The 25,171-nt window shown below is 40.6% G+C and overlaps 1 protein-coding gene across 1 annotated transcript in view; it reads left to right on the top strand.

Annotated features, from left to right (window-relative positions):
* Positions 1-25,171, top strand: part of LOC118113214 (CUB and sushi domain-containing protein 1) — a 292,387-nt gene that overhangs the window by 249,600 nt on the left and 17,616 nt on the right. The window contains exons 59-75 of the mRNA XM_047340219.1: positions 496-669; positions 3,023-3,196; positions 3,493-3,666; positions 5,214-5,402; positions 6,967-7,143; positions 8,571-8,756; positions 12,754-12,930; positions 13,418-13,603; positions 17,787-17,960; positions 18,047-18,113; positions 18,528-18,634; positions 19,859-19,932; positions 20,810-20,921; positions 21,095-21,274; positions 21,720-21,782; positions 22,848-23,009; positions 24,526-24,638. Of these exons, the coding sequence (XP_047196175.1) occupies positions 496-669; positions 3,023-3,196; positions 3,493-3,666; positions 5,214-5,402; positions 6,967-7,143; positions 8,571-8,756; positions 12,754-12,930; positions 13,418-13,603; positions 17,787-17,960; positions 18,047-18,113; positions 18,528-18,634; positions 19,859-19,932; positions 20,810-20,921; positions 21,095-21,274; positions 21,720-21,782; positions 22,848-23,009; positions 24,526-24,638 (2,489 nt within the window). The remainder of the gene's footprint in view (positions 1-495; positions 670-3,022; positions 3,197-3,492; positions 3,667-5,213; positions 5,403-6,966; positions 7,144-8,570; positions 8,757-12,753; positions 12,931-13,417; positions 13,604-17,786; positions 17,961-18,046; positions 18,114-18,527; positions 18,635-19,858; positions 19,933-20,809; positions 20,922-21,094; positions 21,275-21,719; positions 21,783-22,847; positions 23,010-24,525; positions 24,639-25,171) is intronic.

The raw sequence follows: 25,171 nt of genomic DNA, 5'->3' as shown, positions 1-25,171 counted from the left end.
GAAAACTTTCCATGAGGCTACAGAGCTTCTCAGTCTTACATAATATATGACGTTTCGGTGAAAAGGTCAAATTTGTGAAGTGAAATGATTAAAAATTGACATCTATCTTACGCCATCTCAGACCACAACATTATTGGGCTACATTCTCAGTTTGTTTTTCTCATTTTTCCCGATCCCTTATTATTTGATTTGACCTACCTCCCACTGCAGCATGTCTGAGGGATTTAGTAATGCAACGCAAGTGCCTATTCTTCAAGCTGTCTCCAAGGACAGGAAAAAAAGTTTATTGGAACTCTAAATAAATAAATAAATTCAGGTTTTGCAGCGTTTTATCCACCCTACCTCAAATGACGACCTGGCAGCATAACCCACCTAATATCCAGATATAACACAGATCATTTAACTGTACCCATAGCCTTAGCATGCTGTATCATATCTAATTTCTTGTGTATGCCTGTAATCAAATCATCTTATAATGTTTATCTGATTGTTTAGTCATCTCCTGTGGTGAGCTTCCTTCTCCACCCTTTGGGGCCAAACTGGGGACGTTGACCACATTCGGAGCAACTGCGATCTTTATGTGTAACCATGGCTACACCCTGGTGGGGTCACATGTCAGAGAGTGCGGAGCCAACGGGCTGTGGAGTGGTGCAGAAACCAGGTGTTTAGGTAAGTTCCACTAAATGTGAGAGGTTACACATTGTGTTGCATCCTGTCCTTAAACATTTAAAGAAATAAATCAAATGAACTGCACGGGCAATAATGAAAGTAAATTCCACAGATTCAAGGATATGAATAATTAAGACTGAAACGAAGCAGTGTATATTGGTAATGAACTGTAGTAGCTGTTAATGGAGTTAAATCAATGGCTTGGAGGCATCTTGCATTAAATATCTCTTGTGTATCTTTTATATTTTGTTGAATATCCAGCATGACCTGATATCAATTGTGAGACTTGTGGTTTTTATAATCTTATAAAATATAAATAATGTTAAAGTGTTGTGCCAAATTAAAGACCAGTATGTTAATATAATTTACATACTGTCATATGTATTCATATAATGTGATGAAAGCTCCATATTTATCTGCTGTGTGCATTGGTCCTGCATATTCTGCACAGAGGGGGCGAAACTGTGTCAAGGGCTTTTTGTAAAGACTGAATGGAAATGTGTGAAGGCATACATTCCACTCATAATCTTTATTAAAACATGGGGTTGATAAAGGTGTCTTGATAAAGTCTATGGAAATTAGACAAGCAATAAGTAGGATAAACTGTGCACATGCCTCAGTAACTCAAATGATGTACTATGAGACATTTTATCGCTTATTACATTAAGGGCTTGATTTAGACCTTCAGTAAGCACGAGCCATAGATGATTAATACTGGTTTTACATGCGCACTCCACTCCGATGATTCAACCTTGGAGTTGCACACCTGAGTAAGAAACTTTATCCACATTTATATGATGAATGTATCATATAAAGCATGTCTACCTTCATGTCATTATTCTGAAATTCTCATGCAAAAAAAAAAAAGGGCAAAAGCTAAATAACATAAGCATTGATGTAAGAAGAGTTTAACATTTGAAGTCAGTAAATGACTGTTAGACACGGATACAAATGTGTTTTTAACTTCAAGCTAAAGTGACCAGCCTTGATACTGTGATTAATCAATGAAGTGATGTGAAGGCATTTCATGAAGTCTATTGTGCCCATTTATTAACCCACGCAAAATGATGTATAGGGCTACTTAGTCTCATGCTGACACAAAATAACACACGTTTTCTCTGTGGCGCCTTCTGTCCTGGTAGGTTTTGAGTAGCTACTTTGACAGGCATTCATGTGTGTGTGGGCAGATTTGGCAAATCTTATCAGATGTGTAGTTGAGATGAAAATTAAGGCTACACATGTAGTAATGTACTGTAATGTAATAATGAGTACACATAGAATAACGTAGTAATGAGGAGGCTACTAATGACTTAATATTGTAGTAATAATTGCGTATATAAAAATAAAAAAAGAATAGCTAATGCGTACTCATGTAATAATGTATTGAGCACTGGGTACCCATGTGGTAATGTCGTAATGAGTACATTGCTGATGTGATGATCTACTAATTATTGCTCATATATTAGCAGTAGTATTGAGTACTCATGGCTCAGAACATGAACGTGTTGATGAGTGTTGCGGCTGGTGTAATTCCCTTGCAAGATGTGTCTTGTTTATTAAATTTGGAAATGTGTCTCTTTAAAGAAAGCCAAACATATGTTCCTCATAATTTCTAAAAGAAAATATGTAACTTGCAGTATTTCACTTTGAAATGTGCCAGTTTTACACAGCATCTCTGTGTTGTGTGTACTGTGTGAACAAATTTGGAAATCATAATAAAATCCTTTTTTTTATCCAGTGGGTCCTAGATGCTGTTTAGACACGTGGTCGAAATATCAGCATTCCATCAACATTAATCTCTAATGAGTTATATGAAATAATCAATTTTCTAGATGTCTGTTTTCACAGCCTTAACCATCATTTAAGAAAGTGTATCGAATCATTTGGAGAAAAAAAACATCAAACAGCATTGGGCTTCAGTCATTGACTCCACGAGGCACAGAAACATGAAGGGATGAATTGACTGTGAAATCTGGGTTATTGGTCTCATTACAGATGAAATAGTATTGAATACAATTCAATGGTTCTCCACGGTGAAGCTCTCATGTTGTGTCCTGAAAATTGACGTGCTCAGGTTTAAGAAATCCTGAAAGGATGCTGTACTTCAAGGCCACTTACAGCACGCACATGAATGGTTTTAAGGGTTAGGGCTGCAGTCACAGCGCTGCACTGTGTCTGAACATTGATTTATAGTTTTACTATATATGAACAGCTCCTGCACATTGTTTGGCAGTTCATAAATATACACTACAGGACACCTGAACCCACACCGATGACTTTAAAACCTAAGAAAGTGAGTTTAGGTTGTTTTTGAATCATAGTGCATTAATCTCTATCCTTCTGTGTCTTCCAGCTGGTCACTGTGACTCTCCAGACCCTATTGTCAATGGGCACATTAGTGGAGATGGGTCAAGTTACCGTGACACGGTGGTGTACCAGTGCATGTTAGGATATCGCCTAATCGGCACATCAGTCAGAATCTGCCAGCAAGACCACCGGTGGTCCGGAACCACACCTGTCTGCGTCCGTAAGTACTTTCATGAAACCAAAACCACCGGAGTCCATCGCCAGCGAATCGTGATTTACTGCTACTTTATACAGTCAAAAAAATTGTATTTAAAGTAAATCAATTACAAACAAAGTCACACATTTTAGGCTTTTTAGAGTTTATTATGTTCTTTCAAGTCGAGTCTCTGCAGCAGTTATTTGTTTCAGTAAAAAAGATGAAGATAGTGCACATGAAGAAGAAAAATACCGTAATGCTCCAGACAAAACCTTTTACACACATCCTGTTTCTCATCCAACTTCTCTTTACTCCATCAGCAATCACCTGTGGTCATCCGGGCAACCCAGCCAACGGGCGGACCAATGGCAGCGAGTTCAACCTCAATGACGTTGTCAACTTCACCTGCAACAGAGGTTACGTCCTCAGTGGAAACGCTCGAGCTCAGTGTCGACTCAACGGACAGTGGAGCAGCCCCCTGCCCGTCTGCAAAGGTCACAAACACATATATTAACACCGATTTACAGGCTTACACTTTACTGTGCATTGTACATCCCTGTAGATGCTTTCAGATTATTGTACACAGAATATGATGGTGTGGGTTTTCCCTTCATTTCACCTCCGCTATATATTCAGAACAAGAAAAGGCAGTTGTGCATACGTGCTTTTTTTTTTTTGTCAGTGCATGAATGCATGTTTTAGGTGCTTCCATTGTTTTTTACTTTCAAATAATTACATTAAGATATTTCTAGTCATGTTGCCACCTGGACACACACAGCTGAAGAAAATCGAACCAAGTTTTAAAATCTATAGATCGAAGTAAGCCAGGGATTTTAACTGGTCAGTATGTGTTCAGTATTTTTTTGGGCCCGATTTGCTTCAAGCTGCAGTATGTCAACTGGAAATGTTTTGTCCAAATCTGCTTCCAGCAAACTGTAAAATTGAGAACTGAATAACTGTAGCATAAACACGGTCTCCATTGAACTGTATTCAGCCACAGTCAGTCTGGTTTACGTGTGTGTGTGTGTGAGTCTCTCAATTTCAAATGTGCACACGCACACATACCCAACACACAGCTGGGTACATGTGCAGACACGCGTCCTTCTCCTCTGCTAACCGTGTGTGGTCGTTACACTACAAGTCCCAGACCTCTGCTCGTGTAACAGCTATGATATACTAAAACACAAACAGAGAGTCCTTCAGCTCAGTCATGAGAGCAGATCGATACAACATAGTTGCTCACATGGGTTTTCCATTGAAGGGATTCATCCTCGCTTGCTTGCTTTCTCCATCTCCCTGACTTTTTCGGTTTTATCCCTCTCTCCCTCCCCGCAGCAGCTGTCAGTTTTGAGACTGAAACTTTCTTTGTTCCCATAGGGTGCCAGACGTGCACACACACACACACACACACACAAAGCGAACAGCCGCACGCAAGCACGCACATATCCCCATGTCCCCCACGGACTTGAATATGAGTGAATGTCAGTCTCCCCTGTGACATGTGGAAAATCAAACTCCACTCTTTTTTGGACTGGCATGCACCCAGAGAGCAGAGCAGAGTAGAGGGGACAAGAGGAGAAAGTAGAGAACAAAGAGGAGCTCTGGAGAACAAAGCAGGGGACGTGACAAAAAGAGCAGTGAAGAGTGGGACAGTGCAACAAGGACAATCTGGATTTGCGACACTGTGATTCAGGGTTTAAGACCCTGAAAGTATTCAACGCCATCCTATTCTCTGGTGGTTCTTCTGTGAAGTGTCATCATGCGGCGAGTCGGCCTATTTTGATTTAAATCACTCCCTATGTGCTATATAGTGCAATACATTTACTCTCCTCCTGAGTGTATACATAAAGTCAGCCAACGATCCCACAATGCATCAGATTCCTCAGACGTTATGGCTGCAGTAATCACAGTCATGCCACAGTAAACCTGACAAAATGATACTGAATGTCCCAAATCTCCCTTTACAGCTGACTAATCAACACTGCAGTATACAGTACACAGCCCATGTTAATGATGTATTTTGTTGTGCTCTCTTTTGCAGTGGTAAACTGTTCGGACCCCGGCCACGTGGAGAATGGTGTGCGCCAGTCTGGCCTACGTTACCCAGAAGTCTTCAGTTATGGCGTAAGTGTGGCGATCCACTGTAAACGAGGCTTCTACCTGTTGGGCTCCGCGCTCCTCACGTGTCTACATGATGGACGGTGGGACCGACCAACCCCTCGCTGCCAAGGTACGGATGGACCAATGCAGGGAGTTTTGAAAATGCTTTGATTTGAAAGAAACTCGGACAAAACAGGTTTGAGAGAAATAAGAGATAAAGAGGCTCAAAGACAATTCATAAACATGTATTAAAATGTTCGTCCTATTGTGATTAGGTCACAACTATTTGGAATGTCTGCAAAGGTTTGTCATGATGAACACAATTAGCCATAGGCAGGTGGGTTTCCATTTAGTTTTCTTTGTACGCAACGTGAGAGAAAAGAGTGAAATGACGTGAAGAGCAACTGGAAGGAAGGTGAGGAGGGAATGAGAAAGCGAGAGAATAAGAGAAGGTTCGAGGCAGAAAATGGGAGGGAGGTAATCATAGAAGGAAGGCAAGAGTAGAAAAGAAAGAGACTTACAGGTGTTGAGCCTGTCCGTGAATGTGTGTGTGTGTACGTGCCTGAGTGGATGTGTGCGCAGAAAAAAAGGTGAGATATTTCTTTGAGGGCTATAGGCGTTGTCAGGGGGCTAACATGGCTGATAGAAACATAGAGATTAAACCAGAGAGAGCAATAGCGATAGAAAGAATCTGATTCAGAGATGGAGAGAGGTGAACACGACTGCAGAACAAGGACACAGTAACAGAGAGCAGGCGATGGGGAATCAGACAGAGAGGGAGAGAGGGCCAGACGCCGGTGTCTGTGTGTCGAGCATTACATTCAAGAAACAAGGTCTTATCGGAAAATTGGGGGGAGTGGGGTGATGACTGTGGGGCAAGGAGAGGATGAAGTAATACCATTTGGGGGTAAGGGGGAGAGAAAATCGAGAGCAGTTTCATATCTGCGTCCTCCAGAAACCTGGGCTGTGTAAAACATCAATTTCTCCAAAATTGAAGTAGTCTTTTTTTTTTTTTTTCAGTGATGTCTGCTGATTTGACGACGTAGAGCGATTTCTGCTTTTTGAACCAGGGGAGAGAGAAGCTCTTTCATGTTTTATAACTAAAAGGAATTTAATTGGAGATGACTTATTGGCTCTCTCTTATTCAATTCAGTTAAACTGGATACTGGCATACTGCAGTACGGTGTTGACAAAGCTTTAAGGGTTCTGTTTAAACATGTGTCTACGGTCTCCAAAGAGCTTTTACCTAATCATTCACGTGCACAACCGCTGATCCACAAAGTCCTCAGTTTGATTCCAGCTGGGGACCTTTGTTGCATTTCGTACCCGTCTCTCCCCCTTACATTTACTGTCAATCAATACATAAAGTTAAGGCAATATCATTTTTAAAACCTAGATTTTTTATTGAAATTTCGTATTTTAAAAACATACCGTATAGAATCATCCCAAAGAAACTTTATTTAGTTTTTTTACTCCACATTTTAAACACATTTTATTTTTGAGTTTTTTTCTCTGTTATCTGTGTGGGCACTTCTAACACACTCCCTCACTGTCTCGCTCCTCCTGTGGCTATCTCCTGCAATGACCCAGCTGCACCACCTAATGCAGTAGTATCTGGAATCTATAGTTGGACACAACCCCACACACATTAACACCCTCTCTCTCTCTATTTAAATCCATCTCTGTCCCCGTAGCGATTTCCTGTGGAGACCCCGGTGTACCCCCTAATGCAGTGGTATCTGGAACTCACAGTTGGACGTATAGTACAGTGCTGCACTACTCCTGTCTGCCCGGAGGGGTGCTGGTGGGCAACGCCACCCGCCACTGTCAGGAAGACGGCACGTGGAGTGGAGCGCCGCCGTACTGCACAGGTAATGGCTCACTGGTTCATGAAGCGGCATGTCTGGTGGTCTTCAGCTTCATACAGGCTCCTCAGTGCTTTTTTTTATCTGATGTAGATGTTTACAACAAATAAATCATACAAAAAAAACATACTTATATGTACTGTATATCTCCAAATCACTCCTATGGAAAGTACTTTAGAGACACTAACTGAGGCCACACAAATAAAAAATATAAAACATATAAAAACTAGAACTGGGACACACCGTGGAGCTTATACCTTTGCCAAAGCCCAACAGTCCCATTAAATTCAATCAAGCAGCTCCAAATTGCACACACTCATCAGAAAAGTTTATTCAGTTCAGAACAAAGATGTTTTCTGAGTGTTGTTGCTCCACAGTCTATGTTGCAGTCCTTTATACGTCCTTACTCCACAAAAAATATTTTCTGTCCCACTTACAAAAGACGTTAAAAAAAAACATTTTTCAACTTACTTTTATCAAACAAAATTACACAATTGTGTAGTTTTCTCGTGTGTAACACTATTATCAGAGCGATTGATACATTTTTAATAGGCTACAGACAAATGGACATGATTGTGTGTTACCAGTCTAAACTGAGTCACCACTGTGAATAACCCGGCTCGAGCTGCATGTGTGAGAAAACAGGAGAAAGGAGGTGGAAGATTCCTGGTTTACCTCTCAGTTTGTAAGTGCTGCGCTACAGTAGGCTTACACATATCCCACCACACCACAACCGATCATTTCCAAACTCAGCATCAACTGTCTCTACAGCTGAAATGCAATTAGCTTACTCCGCTGGCCTCAAAACAGAACACTCAGCGGGGCAGAATCCATCCTGCAGCTGAAGACCTCATTGAGATGCAAGACGCTGCATTCGAAGCTGTACCCTGTTAAACTCACAAATCCCCACCGATGGAATTTAAGCTGCTCAAATTGTGACACGCTCAGTGCGTTTAATGCTAGAACAAGTACAGTTTGATAAAGTTTGCGTGCATGTATATGTGTGTGCGTCACTGTATATGAAAGACTGAGTAGGCAAAATATCTGTGCGTTTACTGCAACAGAGGTTACGAGGCCATGACATGAAAAGCATCACAAATGCTTTGTTGTGCATGTTGTTGACCTGGAGCTTGAATGCAGGGATATATTTTTAGCACGGTGCCCCCAGTGAGAGGCGACCTTTTGACCCCATGTTTTACTGTATAGTTACATAAAATCACTAAAACCTATTAGGAGGATAATGGACACCATTTGAATGCAGTTGTTGTTTTACATGAACTGTGTTGAGTGCATTTAGCTCTGCAGTGCATGTGTGTTTGTATGTTTTTCTATCTCATGAGTTCATGATTGCGTGGGTTGCCTCAGTGGTGTGCATGTGTGCGGCTGTAGTTGTGTATCCTGTGCATTGACACGTGTCTCTTTTATCACTGTAGGTGTGAGTCCAGGAATCTGTGGAGACCCAGGGGTCCCACCCCATGGTGCCCGCCTTGGAGGGGAAGAATTTAAAACCAAGAGCTTGCTGCGTTTCAGCTGTGAGGCAGGATACAGTCTGACTGGCTCAGCTGAGAGGACCTGCCTGCACAATGGCACCTGGAGTGGCACGCAGCCTGTCTGTCAAGGTGGGGAAGACACCCTTTATAAAAAAAATATCAATTTTAACATGAAAGAAAACTCATTAGAAACCTTTACTGAAACTCACACTTCAAACAGCACACACCACCTTTATCTTTATCTTCTATAGAGACTAGTGCGGTGCACGTTCTACCTTTATTAGAACCTATATTCGCTGTTTACTGGGCCTGTGTTAATGCTCTGGAGCGTGTGTGTGTGTGTGTGTGTGTGTGTGTGTGTGTGTGTGTGTGTGTGTGTGTGTGTGTGTGTGTGTGCTGGACATTGTGTGCAGAGCTTTTTATAAACAGTCTATGGTGCAGAGTGAAGCTTGAAAATGTTGTGTTCATCCGATCTGGTTTATCTGCAATGGCGATTTTATGGTAAATGTTTTGTTTAAAAAAAATGGATTTGCTTTATCCCATGTTTGGCTTTTATATAAGTTCGAATGATTAAATGAAATTATGTTTATTTTTTTCATATATTGCATATCAGCTGTTTTCAGAGTTTATTTTTTAAATTAAAGCTCTGTAATTCAGCTTGATAGAAAGAATGACAGCAACAAAACAAACGTGCTTTGAAGTCCCATCGCTAAAGAGGAAGTGATTCTCTGAATGTTGCTGCTATGACGGAGATCAGCACTCGTGACACCCGTGAATGTCTGTGTCAGCCGGATGTGTTGAAATAAACCTATTCAGATTCTCAAAATGATCTGGCAGCACAGATATTATTGGCCTCAGGCTGCCAGTTGGAAACCGCTGCTGTCGTTTATACATAGAGGACGTAGAAGAAGACATGTCCAACTATCGTTTCTATTCATATTGAAGGTACCATGCATCCAAATCGTGGTGCGTGAGATGAGCGTTCCACATACAGTCAGACAGTCGTTTGTGTAAGTAGTAGGTAGATGACATTTTTAGTCCCATCGTAGCACTTGATTGTTTATTATTTAATATCAAAGCAGTGACTTTCTCCTGGAGTTAAAATAGATATCAATGGGCTGTTATTCACTGGAATTTGTTTATATTCACGATTTATTTAAAAGGCTGCTGCCGCCCCTATACAAGGGACATGCATGTGACAGTATAGCATAAACTGAATTGTCTGTTTAGAAAACATAATGCGTTTTTGATAGCAAGCTACCTGTCTCCTCTGAGATTTGCCTTTGGGTCCCAACCCAGATTCTATAGAACACTGCTGTAAAAATAAACATTGCTTTAAAAGGAAGGGGTGCAGACTTTGTATAAACAGACAGTGTATTTGTGGCATATAGACTTAATTATTCACTCTTTTATGTGAAAATAAATCAGCTCAGGCTCCAAAGTTGAACAGCTTAATCTTTTCTTTGGAGAATACAGTAGCATCAGGCTACTTGGCATGCTAGTGACAGTAAGCAAATAATCCATTCCTAAATATAGCTTAAAGCACATTACACACATCGCACACTGTACACTGTGCACTATAAATATTGAGTAAGTGAAGCTTACACATCCCATATACATTAATAGGGATGAATATAATTCATAACATGAAAAGTTATATGTATGGTGAATTGCCTTGTATGTAAAATTCGAACCTAAACCACAATATGGATTGTCAAGCTTCAGCTTAATCTCTGCGGCACACAAATGCCGTACAACAAAATATTAAAAAAAATATTGTAGCTTTACTTTACATGCGGATTTGATATGTAGACTGACCTCTAACTGAAGTGGTATCCAAAGCATTCAGTGTGTTTGTGTGCGTGCGTGTGTGTAGTTGTGCAGTCGGAAGTACTGAAGTGTGTCACTCCTGACTGACTGAGCTGGATCTTCCACAGCACAGTGGCAATAAAGTGGATCCTATACAACAGCAGTTTTCAGAGACACATTTTAAACCCAGGGGGGTTTAGGGGAAATTAAAGTGGGTCCCCAAATCCTAAGCCGCTGCCAGTGTGCTGCCTGCTCCCTATCGCCAGCTATGTTAGGTGGGCTGAATAAAACACTGCAGACATCAACTCCATTGTTCTTTGATGCACAATCTAGCTTCAGTTAGATGGATGTGCTGTTCCTGCAGTAAGTTTAGTGGATGGTGGGAGGAAGAGTGAGTCATGCAGTTTCCGTGTGCTCTGCTGTAATTTTGTGTGGCTGTGACCCAAAACATCGCCAGTATACTAACTATAGAGCACTGCAAAGATTAAATGTCAAACTGACTTAAATGAGAAAAATACGCAGTGGACAATCATGCTAATAAATATATTACGCTGATAAATTGCAGCTTCTCTTTGGTCATATATTTTTGTTACACAATTTTATATTAAAAAACTAATTCCAAACTTAAAAACAGTGTTACTTGTTGTAATTTGTTTTTTTAAATCCTCCTGATTGTTATTAGAAATCCATAATGTACTTTTCTTGACATACCAGCTATCAATATTTTCAGATTGTATCTCGATTTGGAATAAAACTCTTTACTGAGGCAACTCTCGCCCCAAATCTGCAAGACACCCAACTCTAAACCGAGACGCAGTTGAACCAACGTTGTGGACAGTGTGTGGTTTCGACGGTCCCGACAGCTGAGCAATGACTTTTACTTTTATTTTGAGTCATGGTTTCCCGACATGCAACGAATCAATAACATCAAAATCCACTCTTTTAGTCTTAGACACCCGAGCGCGCGCACGTAAAAACACACACATACACGGACGGAACGCGCACACTGTGTTTGCGTTCGTGCGCCAGTGTCTGTTTGTGTCACGCTAATTATTTATGTCTGTCTTCAGTTGTTTTTCATTAAGCTAATAGTGGTTAAAAGCTGATTCAGAAAGGATGAGGCATCTATCACCGGGACACAAACACAAAGAAATCCATAAACAACGAAATACAACTACACAGTCAAACACAGACTGATGCTCAGAATGTCTATATACTAGACACACACACACACACACACACACACACACACACACACACACACACGCACACACACACACACACACACTCTTGGACAGAGCTTTTAAGGGCTCTAACTAATGAATCCCATCAATAGGTGTTTGATTGTTAAAGGCCATCAGCTGTCATGATCTTATTAGTGAGATGCGCTGTGGTTAGTTGTTAATTCCTGTTGGTTCTGTTAATGTGCTGAACCAGCAAACTTCAGACAGATGAATCACTGCCTCAGACCAGAGCCACAGTCGCTGCCCTTCCTCATCCTTGCGTCCTCTCTGTCATTGTTGTCTCACAATCTACCAGAGCACAGCAGCGGCTGGAAAGCAAAGAAATCCGAGGATGGATAAAGATCGTAGACTTAGACTGGTTAAGAAAAATGTTTCACTGTGAGAACCATGCATCGTATGGGCTTTAGTGCAAAGCCTGCTGAGGCAGCTGCGTCCTAACAGATGCTGCAATGTCCCGCGTGCAGCCGTTCACAAATTATAGATGTGTGTTCTCTGAGCTGTCATCGCTGAGACTTTCTTTTCCCCAAGTTGACTTCAGAAGGACATTGTCCACAAGCACTGACTGATAATTAGCGTCACAACCCTGCTGCATGACCAACGCTTCGTCCTTACATATATTTGTTTTGCTTCATTCCACAGCTGTTTGGAGTCACACCACGATGATCTTATGCAAAACACTGTCACATATCTACTCACATCATCATGTCTCGTTTTTTAATAAGAGGCAGAACCTTGTCCTTGGAGCATTTGAAGCCTTGGTGCTTGGCTCAGTGGCACTTAAAGCGGGTGCTGCAGATGTATTGCCAAACCTCCTGCCAGCTTCTCGCACACAGGCAGAATACTGTACGTCTGCCATTCAGTCAGTGCTGGGAATCAGTCCAACAACCTTTAGTTATTAATCAGCCTCACTACCTCAGGGATATATTTTATGTGATTTCCAGCTGACTCTAGTGATAATCTCATTATTGCAGCCCACAGCTGATCAGCCTTGAGTGACAGCGAGACATTATTGTTCTCACTGATATCATCGGTCTCATTAATCACCGCTGTTTAATATTTCCTCGATTCCTCAGCTGTATCCTGCGGTAACCCTGGCACGCCAGCGCACGGCAGGATTGTCTTCAGTGACGGCATCACCTTTGGCAGCTCGGTGGCTTACGCATGCTGGGAAGGCTTCAAAACATCAGGCCTGACCACCAGACACTGCACAACAAATGGGACGTGGACAGGACAACCACCAGACTGCACTGGTAGGGTTGAATATTATTGCCACATTACTGTTGTATTATCAGGTCAAACTAGCACTGAAGCTACTCCTGCGAATAATGTCAGTGTGTCAGTGCAAGTGTAGATTTATTTTAAGACAAGGACACGACATTAGCATAAATACTGCATGGACTACAGCAGTGAGCTACTGTGCAGATACAGAACTGTACAAGGTTGTTGTGTTGTAGTTTAACTGAGTCAGACAGAGTCAGTCTGGGGGAAAAACATAAACCGAAGGTGGAGGTTAGAGGAAGTGAAGTGAAGTGGTGATGTGCTTCAGGGAAGTTAAGGAAGGCTTCTTTTAGAAAGTTGAGTAGGAGGGCAAGGTAAAGGGGCAAGCAGAGTCCAAGAATGTTACTGCCCTGATGCATTACTACACCACTGCAGGCTTCATCTGACAGATATATATATATACTGCACATACTCTAGTCATGATTCTTCCTATCAAATTTTTACCTCGCATCGTTTTAGTGATCAGTTGCGGAGACCCTGGGCCAGTAGCCAATGGGATCTATCTCGGAAGAGAGTTTACCTTCAACCACACTGTGACCTACCGCTGTAACCCTGGACACCTGATGGAGCCGCCCGGATCCGGACGCAGTGTTCTACGCTGCACCAAAGACGGAACCTGGAACCAAACCAAACCCAGCTGCAAAGGTGACAAGAACGACAACTCATAATAACTGCTCCCAAAGTAAAACAAGACGAGGACAGCAACTCTTGAGTTTGTACAAAAATATAATCGGCATCGAGGGATCTGCAGGATAGTGTGTCAGGGAATACGGCAGCTTGCAGGTAAATCATTTTCAACCAAGGCTAGAGTTTTCGAAGCCAAGACCGGGGGTTTATTTAAAAATCTGAATAAATAAAACATTATATTTTTTTATATAGCACCTGAAAAACTAGCAATTAACATAAATAACATCAATAAACAAAATAAATGGGACTCGGAAATGTTAAAACTACCTCCTATAAAACTTGAACTGTACTGAATTATAAAATAATTTAAGAGTGTGGTGTGGGAAAGCATGTATAATGAACATTTCATTAAGTTGTATAATGTATAAATGTATCCTCAGTGACTAAACCCGAATAGCAAGTAGATATACCAACATTAGGTTACATTCGACACTGCAGTTGAACACTATTTATCACATTCGCTTGAAGTGAAAAACATATCGAGTCTAAAATAATCTATAAACAATATAAGTATTTTTACAGAGCTGTATAAATCAAGTGACAATATAAACAAGCACAACAGTATTTCAGTGCAAGCTGGCAGACGGGAATAACAGATTGGGACTTTAACACTACATTAAAAAGAGGCCAACGAAAAGATTAACATTGCTCTTAACAATAACAGACGGTTAAATTGGGGTTTGTTTCTTGAAACCTCTCTGTTTTTTAACAAACACAAAAGGGGCAAATAAAAAAAGAATCTATTAAAATAAAATGGGGCAGCGTTTTACAGCAGCCCGTATGTAGAGTCTGGACTCTGATACTCAACAACAGTAGAAGGGAATGTTTCCTGAGATCCTCCCTGCCGCTTCTTCCCACAAACAGGAAATCTCCTGCTGGCTGCTGCAGTTGCAGAGGCTTTGAACTGAGATAAGAAAAAAACTGAGAAAGCAGGCAGAGAGGCTACTGAGAGGGAACCAGAGAGAGATGCAGACGGAGGGGAAAACGGAGGAGTAAGAGATACTGTGGGTCAAAGAAAATGAGACTGAGCTGGGAAATGGGAACGTGAAAATTAGAGGGGGAATGGGAAAGAGAGGCAGAGATCCAGGTGAGAAAAGTCCTCTGTCGTTTTTTATGTTTCTCTCTTTCCCTCTACGCTCTTTTCCTCTCTGCCCTCCTTTTTCTTCTCTATGTTCTCCTCTCTTTAGGTTCTGCTGTTGGTGTCTTTCTGTTTATCCCCCCCATTTCCATCGCCTTTGATTTCTACCACTTCAAACAATCCACAAGTCGTCATTTGATCCTGTTTTGGAACAACAACTTTTTCACACGCAGGCACACACGCAGGCACACACACACACACACACAGCAGCATATTGAATGAGGAGTTGTAAGCCATTAAAGTGTCGCTCGACTGGCAAAAGAATCAAGTTAGATCTCGAAAGAAAGCAGTGCGGGGGCAGAGTGGAATAAAACATTACATCAACTCCAAAACACAAGGCGCAGATTACTGCAGAGATTAAGGAAATGGGAGGAAAAGAGAAAAGTGTGTAAATGCAAAAGAGGGAAAAGAGATAATGTGACGAGCTAAAAACAGAAACAACAGAGAAGTGAGAGAGAGAGAGAGGAAACGAGTGATGGGAGAAACAAAGAGAGAGGCAAATCAATACCTGTCCCTAAACCTGTAAACACACAGTGAGGAAAGGGATTAAGCCCATAAAATGTGTTGACTGGCTGAATTGCACCGAGAGAGAGATATACCTAAAAGATGAAGGGAGGGGGGAGCCCGAGAGAGGAAAGGTGGAGATATAAAAGAGTCGGGAGCCGGGACAGAAGGATTGGGGAAAAAGGTGCAGGGAGGAAGAAAGTGAAGAAGGTCTGGAGGGAGGGAGAAGTGGAAGGAGAGGATGGAGGCAGGGGACCGATGTGTAAGAGAGAGCAGAGGGTGGAGACGTGCGGGGAGAGAACAAAGAGCGAGGGAAAAGGGGAAAAGAGTCCATGATGGCTGTGACAGAAGAGAAGAGGAGCAGTGGGTGGAAAGCAGACGCGAGTTCCTCCTCCAGACTAATATGAAGCCAAACCGGTTTATTAACAACAAAGCAAAGACACAGACAGAAAAAGAAAAGTTCAGAAGCCTTCAATTACACACGCAGGTGTTGTTTGGGCATCAGAGACCTGCAGAAATATTGGTCTGAAATATGAAACTTCTGAAGTAAAAAAAAAATTAATTATACGTTTGATTCTATTTTAAGACAGCTGGAGTTTGATGCCTGACTACAAAGCTGTTTTTGTAAAGGAGAAAACACTCATTCAATTATTAATTTAAATCCCTATTAGCTGCTGGCTAACCACCAGCTATCATTCCTGGACTCGCACCACAAATAGTGGTGAATGGCACGATTTAAGAAAGTGGGATTTGGCATTGACTTGTGAGTAGGTGTGTCGATTTTTGGCTTCTTCACGTATGAATCAGAATTCGTCAAGTTATTAGTTTGCCACGTGCACACACGGTTGCCTGGAAACTGCAATGTTACAGAAGGGGTCGATTTTGTTATAGTTCAAAACAATATTTTTAATAACTGCACTTTCTGCAAAAGGTGAACCGTAATGCAACAGAGGCAGTGAGGAGAGAGGGAAACAAAATAAGAACATAACATTTATCATTTTCTTCCCTGTTGATTTCAGCATGTGTTTTATTGCTGCTTCTACTGTACATACATATATTGTTTGTGTGTGCATGCCTGTTTGAGAATCTGTGTGTGTGTGTGTGTGTGTGTGTGTGCGCGCACTGTATATCATCATAGCCGAGTGAATGGTGCATGAAACCATCTGTCTCGCGGTTAGATGAGAATTACACTGACTTTATTAGATGTTTGAAACCATGCAGATGGTTATCATTATCTTAGGGAGTTGGGCACTCACACTCGAGCACGCACACACGCGGGTGTTTATCATGGTGTTATGAAGTTGTATGCACAGATGTTAATGCACATACAACACGCTGTCATGTATGAACACACAAGTGCCCACAGACGAATGCACAACATTTTGTTTTCTAAAATATTAAGAAGATGCTGTTGATTCTCTATGTATAACAGATGTAGTTTTAATGCTATCTAATTAATTTAAACATTGGTTCTGTTCACTAGCAGCTATAGAAGCTTTAGGTTTGAATGGGATTGTTTCCGTTCCATAAACAGCAAGCCCGCTAATTGAGTTTCGGTTTAAGGATGTATTTGTTTTTTAAATCCCATTGGAGAACAGCATTTCATAACAAGACAGCTGATGGAAAAGTTGTCATGTGGATAATATTGTCAGCATTTAATTCAGTCGACTGAGGGGAAACACCATCGCAGATTAGTCCCAACAACCAGAGTGGAAGCACAAATGGCACCACATGCAACGCTCAACTCCAAATGTCCTTTCGAAAACCCCCCCCTCCATATGGTGACCGAGCTTGGTCTTTTGGTTTAGCCACTTGAATGTGGTGACCTCGGTCATGTGCTGTTTTAAGACAGTTAATGTCCATGTGGTGATCACGGCTGTCTGCTGCTTTTGCTGTTCTTTGTTTTCACTCCATGTCACACCTCCATCTGTGGCCATCTTGTCGTAGAACCTGCATTGACCTTGAATATGGAAGAATCTGGCTCTGAAAACATTATAATGTAATTCTTACTCAGGTCTTTCTAATTCTGGCTTTTCTTAAGAAGGATTTTAATTTAAGTGTTGATTCACATCTTCGTCATCTTGGGTCTTCACATCCACTAAGGACATATCATTACTGCTTTCTATTTTTTAGGTGTTTATCATGTTACTGAACAATGGTCATTCAAACACATGGTGCAGCCAATAGCTTAAAGTCTAAGAACAATTTACACTATTTATACTACTACTACTACTACTACTACTGCTACTACTACTACTACTACTACTACTGCTACTACTACTGCTACTACTACTACTACTATTACTACTACTACTACTACCACCACCACTTATAATAAACTCTATTTCTATTGCACTTATTCTAAATCTAAACAAGTCCTGAAAGTTTTCGAAAGTTGGATTAAGGACAACTAACCACCCGGCACTACACACACACACATACGTTTTGTCCCTTGAGCTATGTTAATTATCATATTACATTTGTGTGTGTGTGTTCCAGTGATCCAGTGTGGAACAGCTCCTCAAGTGAATCATGGGAAAGTGGAGGGGACGGACCACTCCTGGGGATCAAGTGTGAGCTACAGTTGTTTCCATGGTTACCAATTGTCCGCTCCCGCTGTGTTATCCTGTGAAGGGAATGGGACATGGACAGGAGACATACCACAGTGTCTGCGTAAGTTAGCTGAAAAGTACTTTCTAACTTAAACTGATGCACATCACTGCTGTCGTGTGTTAACAGTCATTGTTGTGTCTCTCAAGCTGTCCTGTGTGGAGATCCCGGCTCTCCTGGAGGAGGATTCAGAGAAGGAAACATCTTCTCATACCGGTAATATATTAATAACTGACTTTAATGATCAATATTTGCTGAATTCTATTCTATTATGTGCTTCATCAGAAACATGTTTCTATGTGGAGGAGGTAGTATGTCTGAAACAGCAAGGTCACCAAGCTTTGCCTCCTTTAGTTTTTATCTGAAATGGGATTAGACATGCTTTGGCCTCTGTGTCTATATGTCAGTTTGAAACACTGCATGGACCAAAGAGATTTTTGTCCGCGACCCCCAAAAAAAGGATGTAGGTCACAAGTGATCAGATAAGGTCGTTCAGACATTTATCACACTCTACGCTGTCCTATAACAGAGGTTTGAACAAAATCTAACTACATCTGAAATGATTTGCTCATCTCTTGCATGTGTTGCCTTTTTGTATGTGTGTGATTAAATCCTTGTTTTCCTCCACAGGTCAGACGTCAGGTTCTACTGCCATGCCCCCTACTTGCTGGTAGGCTCCGCCTCCAGACTCTGTCAGGCTGATGCGATATGGAGTGGCCAGCAACCAGCCTGTATAGGTAATTAAAAGGCAACACACAAAATTTAAGTAATGTGAACCCTCGGATACATTGAGATAGAACGTGGTTTTGAAAGTGAAGCAGCTTACTGCGATGATGGTCTGGCCCCAAAATGTACACATGAATACAAGAGAGGTACTGATTAAAGCATTAGAATGTATCTATATATCAAACCACTAAATATATTCCACTTTCATAACATATTGATCAAAACAAAGTAATTAATACGATTTATACAACCTCCATTAAGGCAGACTCATATTTTCCTGTGTGGAGCGCGGCAGCTTCACACCCTTAATGTATACATACTCTATGTAATAACCTGACCTAAATATGTCTATTCCCAGATCTGTCAGCTAAACACTGCATAATAACATGCAATATATATTTAAAGTGGGTTTTTCATCTTCATTATTTCTGCGGCTGTTTGTCGTGGTGACTTTTGAAGATAATTGAGATGTTACATTGTCATCAACGCTCGTCACATTCGTTTTCAAACTTCTATATATTTAGGAATCAACATCACCGGCATTAAGAGGATGTTCATGTAAATCTTTAAAATGTTACAGATTATTTTCTTTCCATAATGGATCTAATCATTTATTTACTGCAAAGGAAAACAGTGCATCAACAAGCCATGAATACAATGATTAGAAAACAGATTATTGGTAAAGCAGATTATGGATCTTATTTATATGCACCTTTTAGCATTAGTATTCCTGTGCAGATGGAGCTGGGGATGTTATCTAATCAGTCACTGACACGTGTAGTTTGGATATCAGCATTTAATTCCACAAAGACCTTATCTTGGAAACCAGGCCTTCATGTATGAAGCAAAACTGAGGTTTGGTAACTGTTACGAAAACATGAAGTTGAGAAGGAAAAAGCTGAAGTATAAAGCAGCCTTGTGGCCACACAGTAGCCATTTATTTCATGTTCCTCTGCTATAAATAACTGTACTATGTCATATAATACCAGACTGCACTGTACTGACTATGTGCTCTGACCAGCACTGCAGTACTTCTAACTTTTCTGTGTAAGTTGCTGCTGGGTGATGCAACTGGCCAGACTCAGACCCTTCAAGTTCACTATATATGATTTGTCATACTGCTGAGGCTCTGAATGCTTTTCCATGACTGAATACTAGCTGCACTACACAGATGTAAGTGGAATTAGTTAAAATATAACATGTGTGTGTGTGTGTGTGTGTGTGTTTGTGTGTAGACCCAGCCTTCAACAGCTGTCGTGACCCAGGAACTCCGGCCTACGGTATCCCAGTCATGGCCCAGGGCTTTCAGGTAAGAAACATATTGGTTTACTGTAAAACTACTGCATCATCCTTAAAAGTAAATAATATTTAAATCTAAATTGTTACAACTTAATCTAAGTTGTTACAACTAACTCACTTAGTTAGTCAAAAAAAGGACCCGACTTAGTTTGTTTGTGGAAACCTGTTTCTGATCAATTTCCTAATGGATTGATATTTCATTGGTAAATTATTTTACAAATTTGATGAATTACTTTGTAATTTAGTTTATTGATTCACAGAATAACACATTGATTCTAAGTATATTGGTGCATATTTCATTGTACACTTATTAATGAATGAAATGCTTCATCACTATTTCTATAAACATTGTAATCCTCCATAAGCGTGTGCCAAGCAAAGTACAAAAGGAGAGGATGAAATAATGAAAGCACAATGACTAAATGCATAAATATTAATATCCATGGGAGTTACAATAGGCCTAAGGTTGCAAGATTCAATCAAACATCAACTTGAAGGTCAACAGTAAAGGCCCGGTGAGACGTGGCGCCCAGATTGTTAAGGTTAGACTTTACGAGTGACAGGCAATATTTAGTTTTGTCTCAGGGACTGGGCTGTCTGTAGCACAAAAATAAAAACCTGTTGATTGGACATATTGGCCATCAAATCCTTAATGGGATTTGAGCAGGCATAATTGGACAGCCTCCACATGTCAGGTTTCCGCTGACATCTCCACAAAGCGAGGAAGGGGTTACGAGCATCTTTAGAAAAACTGACACAGGATGTGTGTTATTTATTCTGACAATAATCTTTCCTTTCTTCAGCTGCACCATGTTGTTGTGTGTGGCAGGTCTTAAGGCTATGTTGTTAACAGTGAATAAAAGACATTTTTGTGCGTGTCAATGTAGGTTGGCAGTAAGATTTCATTCAAGTGCCGCAAAAACTACCACATCCTTGGTTCGACCACAAGAACGTGCCTAGAAAATCTAACGTGGAGTGGCACTCAACCAGAGTGCATAGGTAAGGAATAACTATAGAAAGAATTATGATATATTATATTATGTTATATTATATTATATACCACTTACATTTTAACTTTGAATTTGACTTTATGGGAAAAACCTTTGTTAATTTTCATTCTAAAACAATAATATCAGTTTTAAATGACTTTATTTTCTCTTCCCATAACCCAGCCCATGCCTGCAGACAGCCAGAGACTCCCAGTAATGTAGATGTCCGCTCTATGGACCTGCCTACTTTGGGGTATACTCTGATCTACACCTGTCAAGATGGCTTCTATCTGGCCGGGGGATCAGAGCACAGAACCTGCAAAAGTGATGGGAGATGGTCGGGCAAGCCCCCGCTCTGTAAAGGTATTCAGCTCTGATGTCAAAAGTGCTGACCCTCACTGTAATACGATCTGATGTTGAGCCTCCAATCTAAACTGGGTGTCATAATCCCATATGGTTTAAGATTATAGAGATTATCCCCCTGATATGATTGCTATACTTTCATTAATCTGCCTCAGGCACACCATGGAATCTGAGATGGTGTTGTTCTTTTTTTATACTCATGGCAGGGAGCTGATGGCTGTGAATGCTGTGATGTATGACAACTCAACAATAAGTTTTATAAGAGGCGACTTTCTATCTTGTTTTAGACATTGATAAATACTTTTCTAGGTCTAAGTTTTCTCAGTCCTGTCACATGATGAGTCAGTCGTCTATTCCAACCCCTATATCTGTAGCACATACAGTATATTATCAATGAAGCCTTAACTGTCAAGTGAGCTTAACTAAATGTTGTTCTGCATTTCAGTTGGAGTCAAAGTCAACCCCGTGAGCAGAGGAGACTCAGATGTCCAAAAGAACAAGATTCGGGGTATGCAGAATAAACAGTTACAACATACACACACACACACTAACACTGTAGAAGGTAATACTAAATAATAAAGAAACAAGACAAAAGGAAAACTTTCACAGTAAAAGGGTTTTTCTGCTTGAGTTCTTATCGTTGTGATTTCCCAGTCTATTATGGTAATGTACTGCAAGGTAATATTATCACGGATGGACCATGCTCAAGTGATTTGCCCAGTCTGAATATTTCTAGAATTATTTTAATTAATGAATTGTTAAAAAATGTTTTCTGTATAATTTTTAATTGTCTTTTTGTCATTTGCTTCCAATGGCAATTTGTTAAAATGAGATTAACTCCTTTGAATTAAACATAAATTTTTGCCTTTACCTTCGCTTGCAATTTTTAGGTTGGAACAACAAGTAAATGCCAAGTAGATAATAATCTTTATATTGTAAACATACCTTAAGGCTATTTAACAATTTGTTTCCTAGATTTTTTTAGTAAGATCAACTTGTCAGATTTGACCATGTTGAACATGTGCCACAGATGTACATGCAATACACTTGTTACATGTACACACTTCCGTGGTATCTTGGTTTTACAGCATTTCAAATAAAGTGCTTTTTTAATAAACACGATTGATGCATGGGATTGTATTCCCCAAAGTGGAGTCGTTACTGAGGCTGGAGTTTGTGTTGAGTCCGGACAAGCAGTTTTGTTTCAGATTTATAGTCTTACTGTCAATTATCCTGTGAACAGAGTGCAGGTAGGCCCACATAGACTTTAATAAATCTGTAAAAACACTCAATGTGCAATACCATGTAATACCTTGTAAGTTTGAAGGAGGATCTAATAATCAATATGCATTTAGAGGAAGCCGGTGGAGAGAGACGAACACACACTGGAGAAGAAGAGCAAAGTTGGGCTTTTTTTTTTCTGGAGCTACTGAGTATTGAATAAGTCCTAATTATCTGCAGTAGTTAGTTGTTCATTATTTTTTGTGAGTTTTGTGACACAGGGGCATCATCCTAATCCTGCCCCTTGTATGGCTATCATCAGTTGATTTTTTTCCCCCCTCCTCACTTACAGTTCCAGTGGACGTGTTCTCACCCAACTCTGAGTGGAGCGGTTTCTACGAGTATCTTGGGAAGAGACAGGCCACCACTCTGACAGTTACTGGCTTCAACACTACCAGTGGCAGAGTTAACGTCACGTTACTGGAGACCAGCGGAGTGTCAATCAGACTGTCAGGTAAAAACAAGGAAAACACAGTCAGTCTAATTCATTTTACTCTGAATAACTTTTAAAAAAAAAACGTATTATCATGTTGTGTTGTATTTACATTACATTTTCCAATGACCCAGAACAAGATGAGGTGTGGAAAATACTATTTAATATGTTACTAAAATGATAATTAGATAATACACCTGTCTAGCTGTGTTGAAGTGTTGGAACACCATCTTTGTTTTCAGTGAGGTAAAAAGAGGTTTAAGATTGACAGACTTTAAATGCAGTGTAAATAAAAGGAGTGGAAGCACTGCTGTAGGTGTCAATACACCGCAGGTTAATAAGGAGCCTGCTTTCATTCATACTCATCAGAATGGCATCACTGATAGGAAACTTCAAATTGGCACAAATCCCCATATTGCACGTATTAGAACACACAGGCTTTCATAGATATTTGCAGTCTGCAATGCAGGTAAATGGGTTTTGCAAGAGCTGTAGATCATACAGAGATAAGAAACAGGTCATTAATACCTTACCTTAAAAAACATGCAGCTGCAGTGGTGAGAATACTTAACAAGTTGTGCATCTGCAGAATCAACAAATCAGTCTAAATTATTAGATTAATGTAACATTCCTTTGCAGCACCCCAATGGACATGATGTATTGACTATTGATTATGAAAATGACTGGCAGGTTGAACAATTAGGTCAATATAAATGTTTGACATTTCACTATGTCATTTCTCATCAGCTTGAGCCCGGAGTCATAGATAGGAGACAAGGGATACTGACAAGGGATGTTACTTTAACCTCAATGTTTTTCTCTTTTTCCTGCCAAGTGCCATCAAAATGTTAAAGGGATAGTTCACCCAAAAAGGAGAATTCACTCATTATCTACCACTATGCCGATGGAGGGGTGGGTGAAGCCCACATACCACTTTTTGAGTTTGAGAGGGTAAACCGCGTCGCAGCCAAATCCAATACAATTGCAGTAAATGGGGACCGATTCTTCAAACGTAATAAAAACAAAGTATAAAAAAACAATTGAAAAAAACAGAAAATGCTTTCATACTGCTCCTGTGGTGTTCGTAAGCGCCGGCATTCAAATTTAACTCGAATAAAGGTCATTTACACCAAGTTTTTAGCCTTAATGTCCGCTGTGATCCACGCACCAACGCGATATCAGTGGGCATTTAGGCTAAAGACACGGTGTAAATTAACTCGTTTCAAGTCGAATACGAATGCCGGGGCTTACGGAAACTTGGATGACACCACACGAGCAGTATGGAGGCATTTTCTGTTGTTTTTTTTCTGTTTGAAGAATTGGTCACCATTTACTTCAATTGTATTGGATTTGGCTGCGACGCTGTTTACCCCTGAAACTCCAAAAGTGTTTTGTGGACTCAAACACTTCATCCACCCCTCCATCGGCATAGTGGTGACTAGATAATGAGGGAATTTTCATTTTTCGGTGAACTCTCCCTTTGATATGTTGTTCCTGATGCTGTACCAGGCACTGACCTTTCTGTGTCTCTATCTAGGCACCTATAAGTCAGAGGAAAACCAGCTGCTGTTGAAAGTCTACCAGGTGAAGGGGCCCACAGAGCATTACTACAGCAAGTTTAAAAATGACAACTGGGCGATGGATGGATACGTAAGACAAACTTCTTCTTATTTTTTGATATCAATCAAGTGCACAGAGGTTTTACTCATCTTTATTCATTAATAATCACACTATTAATGTGTATATTTCTGGGAAACAGATAAATGATCATACTGAATTCCCTCCTCTGTGTTAATGATGTAATACTGTCTCTACCACATTACTCACCCTGCGTCCACTACACGCCGCTTGGGCTCGAGAGAGGTGTGTTGACATTCCAGAGAAATCTTCGGTGACATTATTCAAAACAGATTTACAAACACGACGAAATCTAATTAGCAGCTTTTCAGACAGGATTAATGTGGTTTGCCAAAAAGCATTTGTTTCCATCTCCTTAAAGGTGGATTAGGCAGTTATCTAGAAAAAACAAATTCTGAAACTCTGCCTCCCGAATTGATGCATGTGCACTGCCATGGCCGCGACACAGCAGCGGAACCGAGAGTCACATCGTTTGTGATGTGGAGGTGGATACTCTCACATGCATGAAACAAAACAAACCTCGTGATAATGTAAGATGTCATTAA

The sequence above is a fragment of the Hippoglossus stenolepis genome, chromosome 1 (genome assembly GCF_022539355.2).
Source record: "Hippoglossus stenolepis isolate QCI-W04-F060 chromosome 1, HSTE1.2, whole genome shotgun sequence".
Taxonomy (NCBI): Eukaryota; Metazoa; Chordata; class Actinopteri; order Pleuronectiformes; family Pleuronectidae; genus Hippoglossus; species Hippoglossus stenolepis.
The sequence above is the reverse complement of the archived record's forward strand: the minus strand, read 5'-3'. Positions and strand labels throughout refer to the sequence as shown.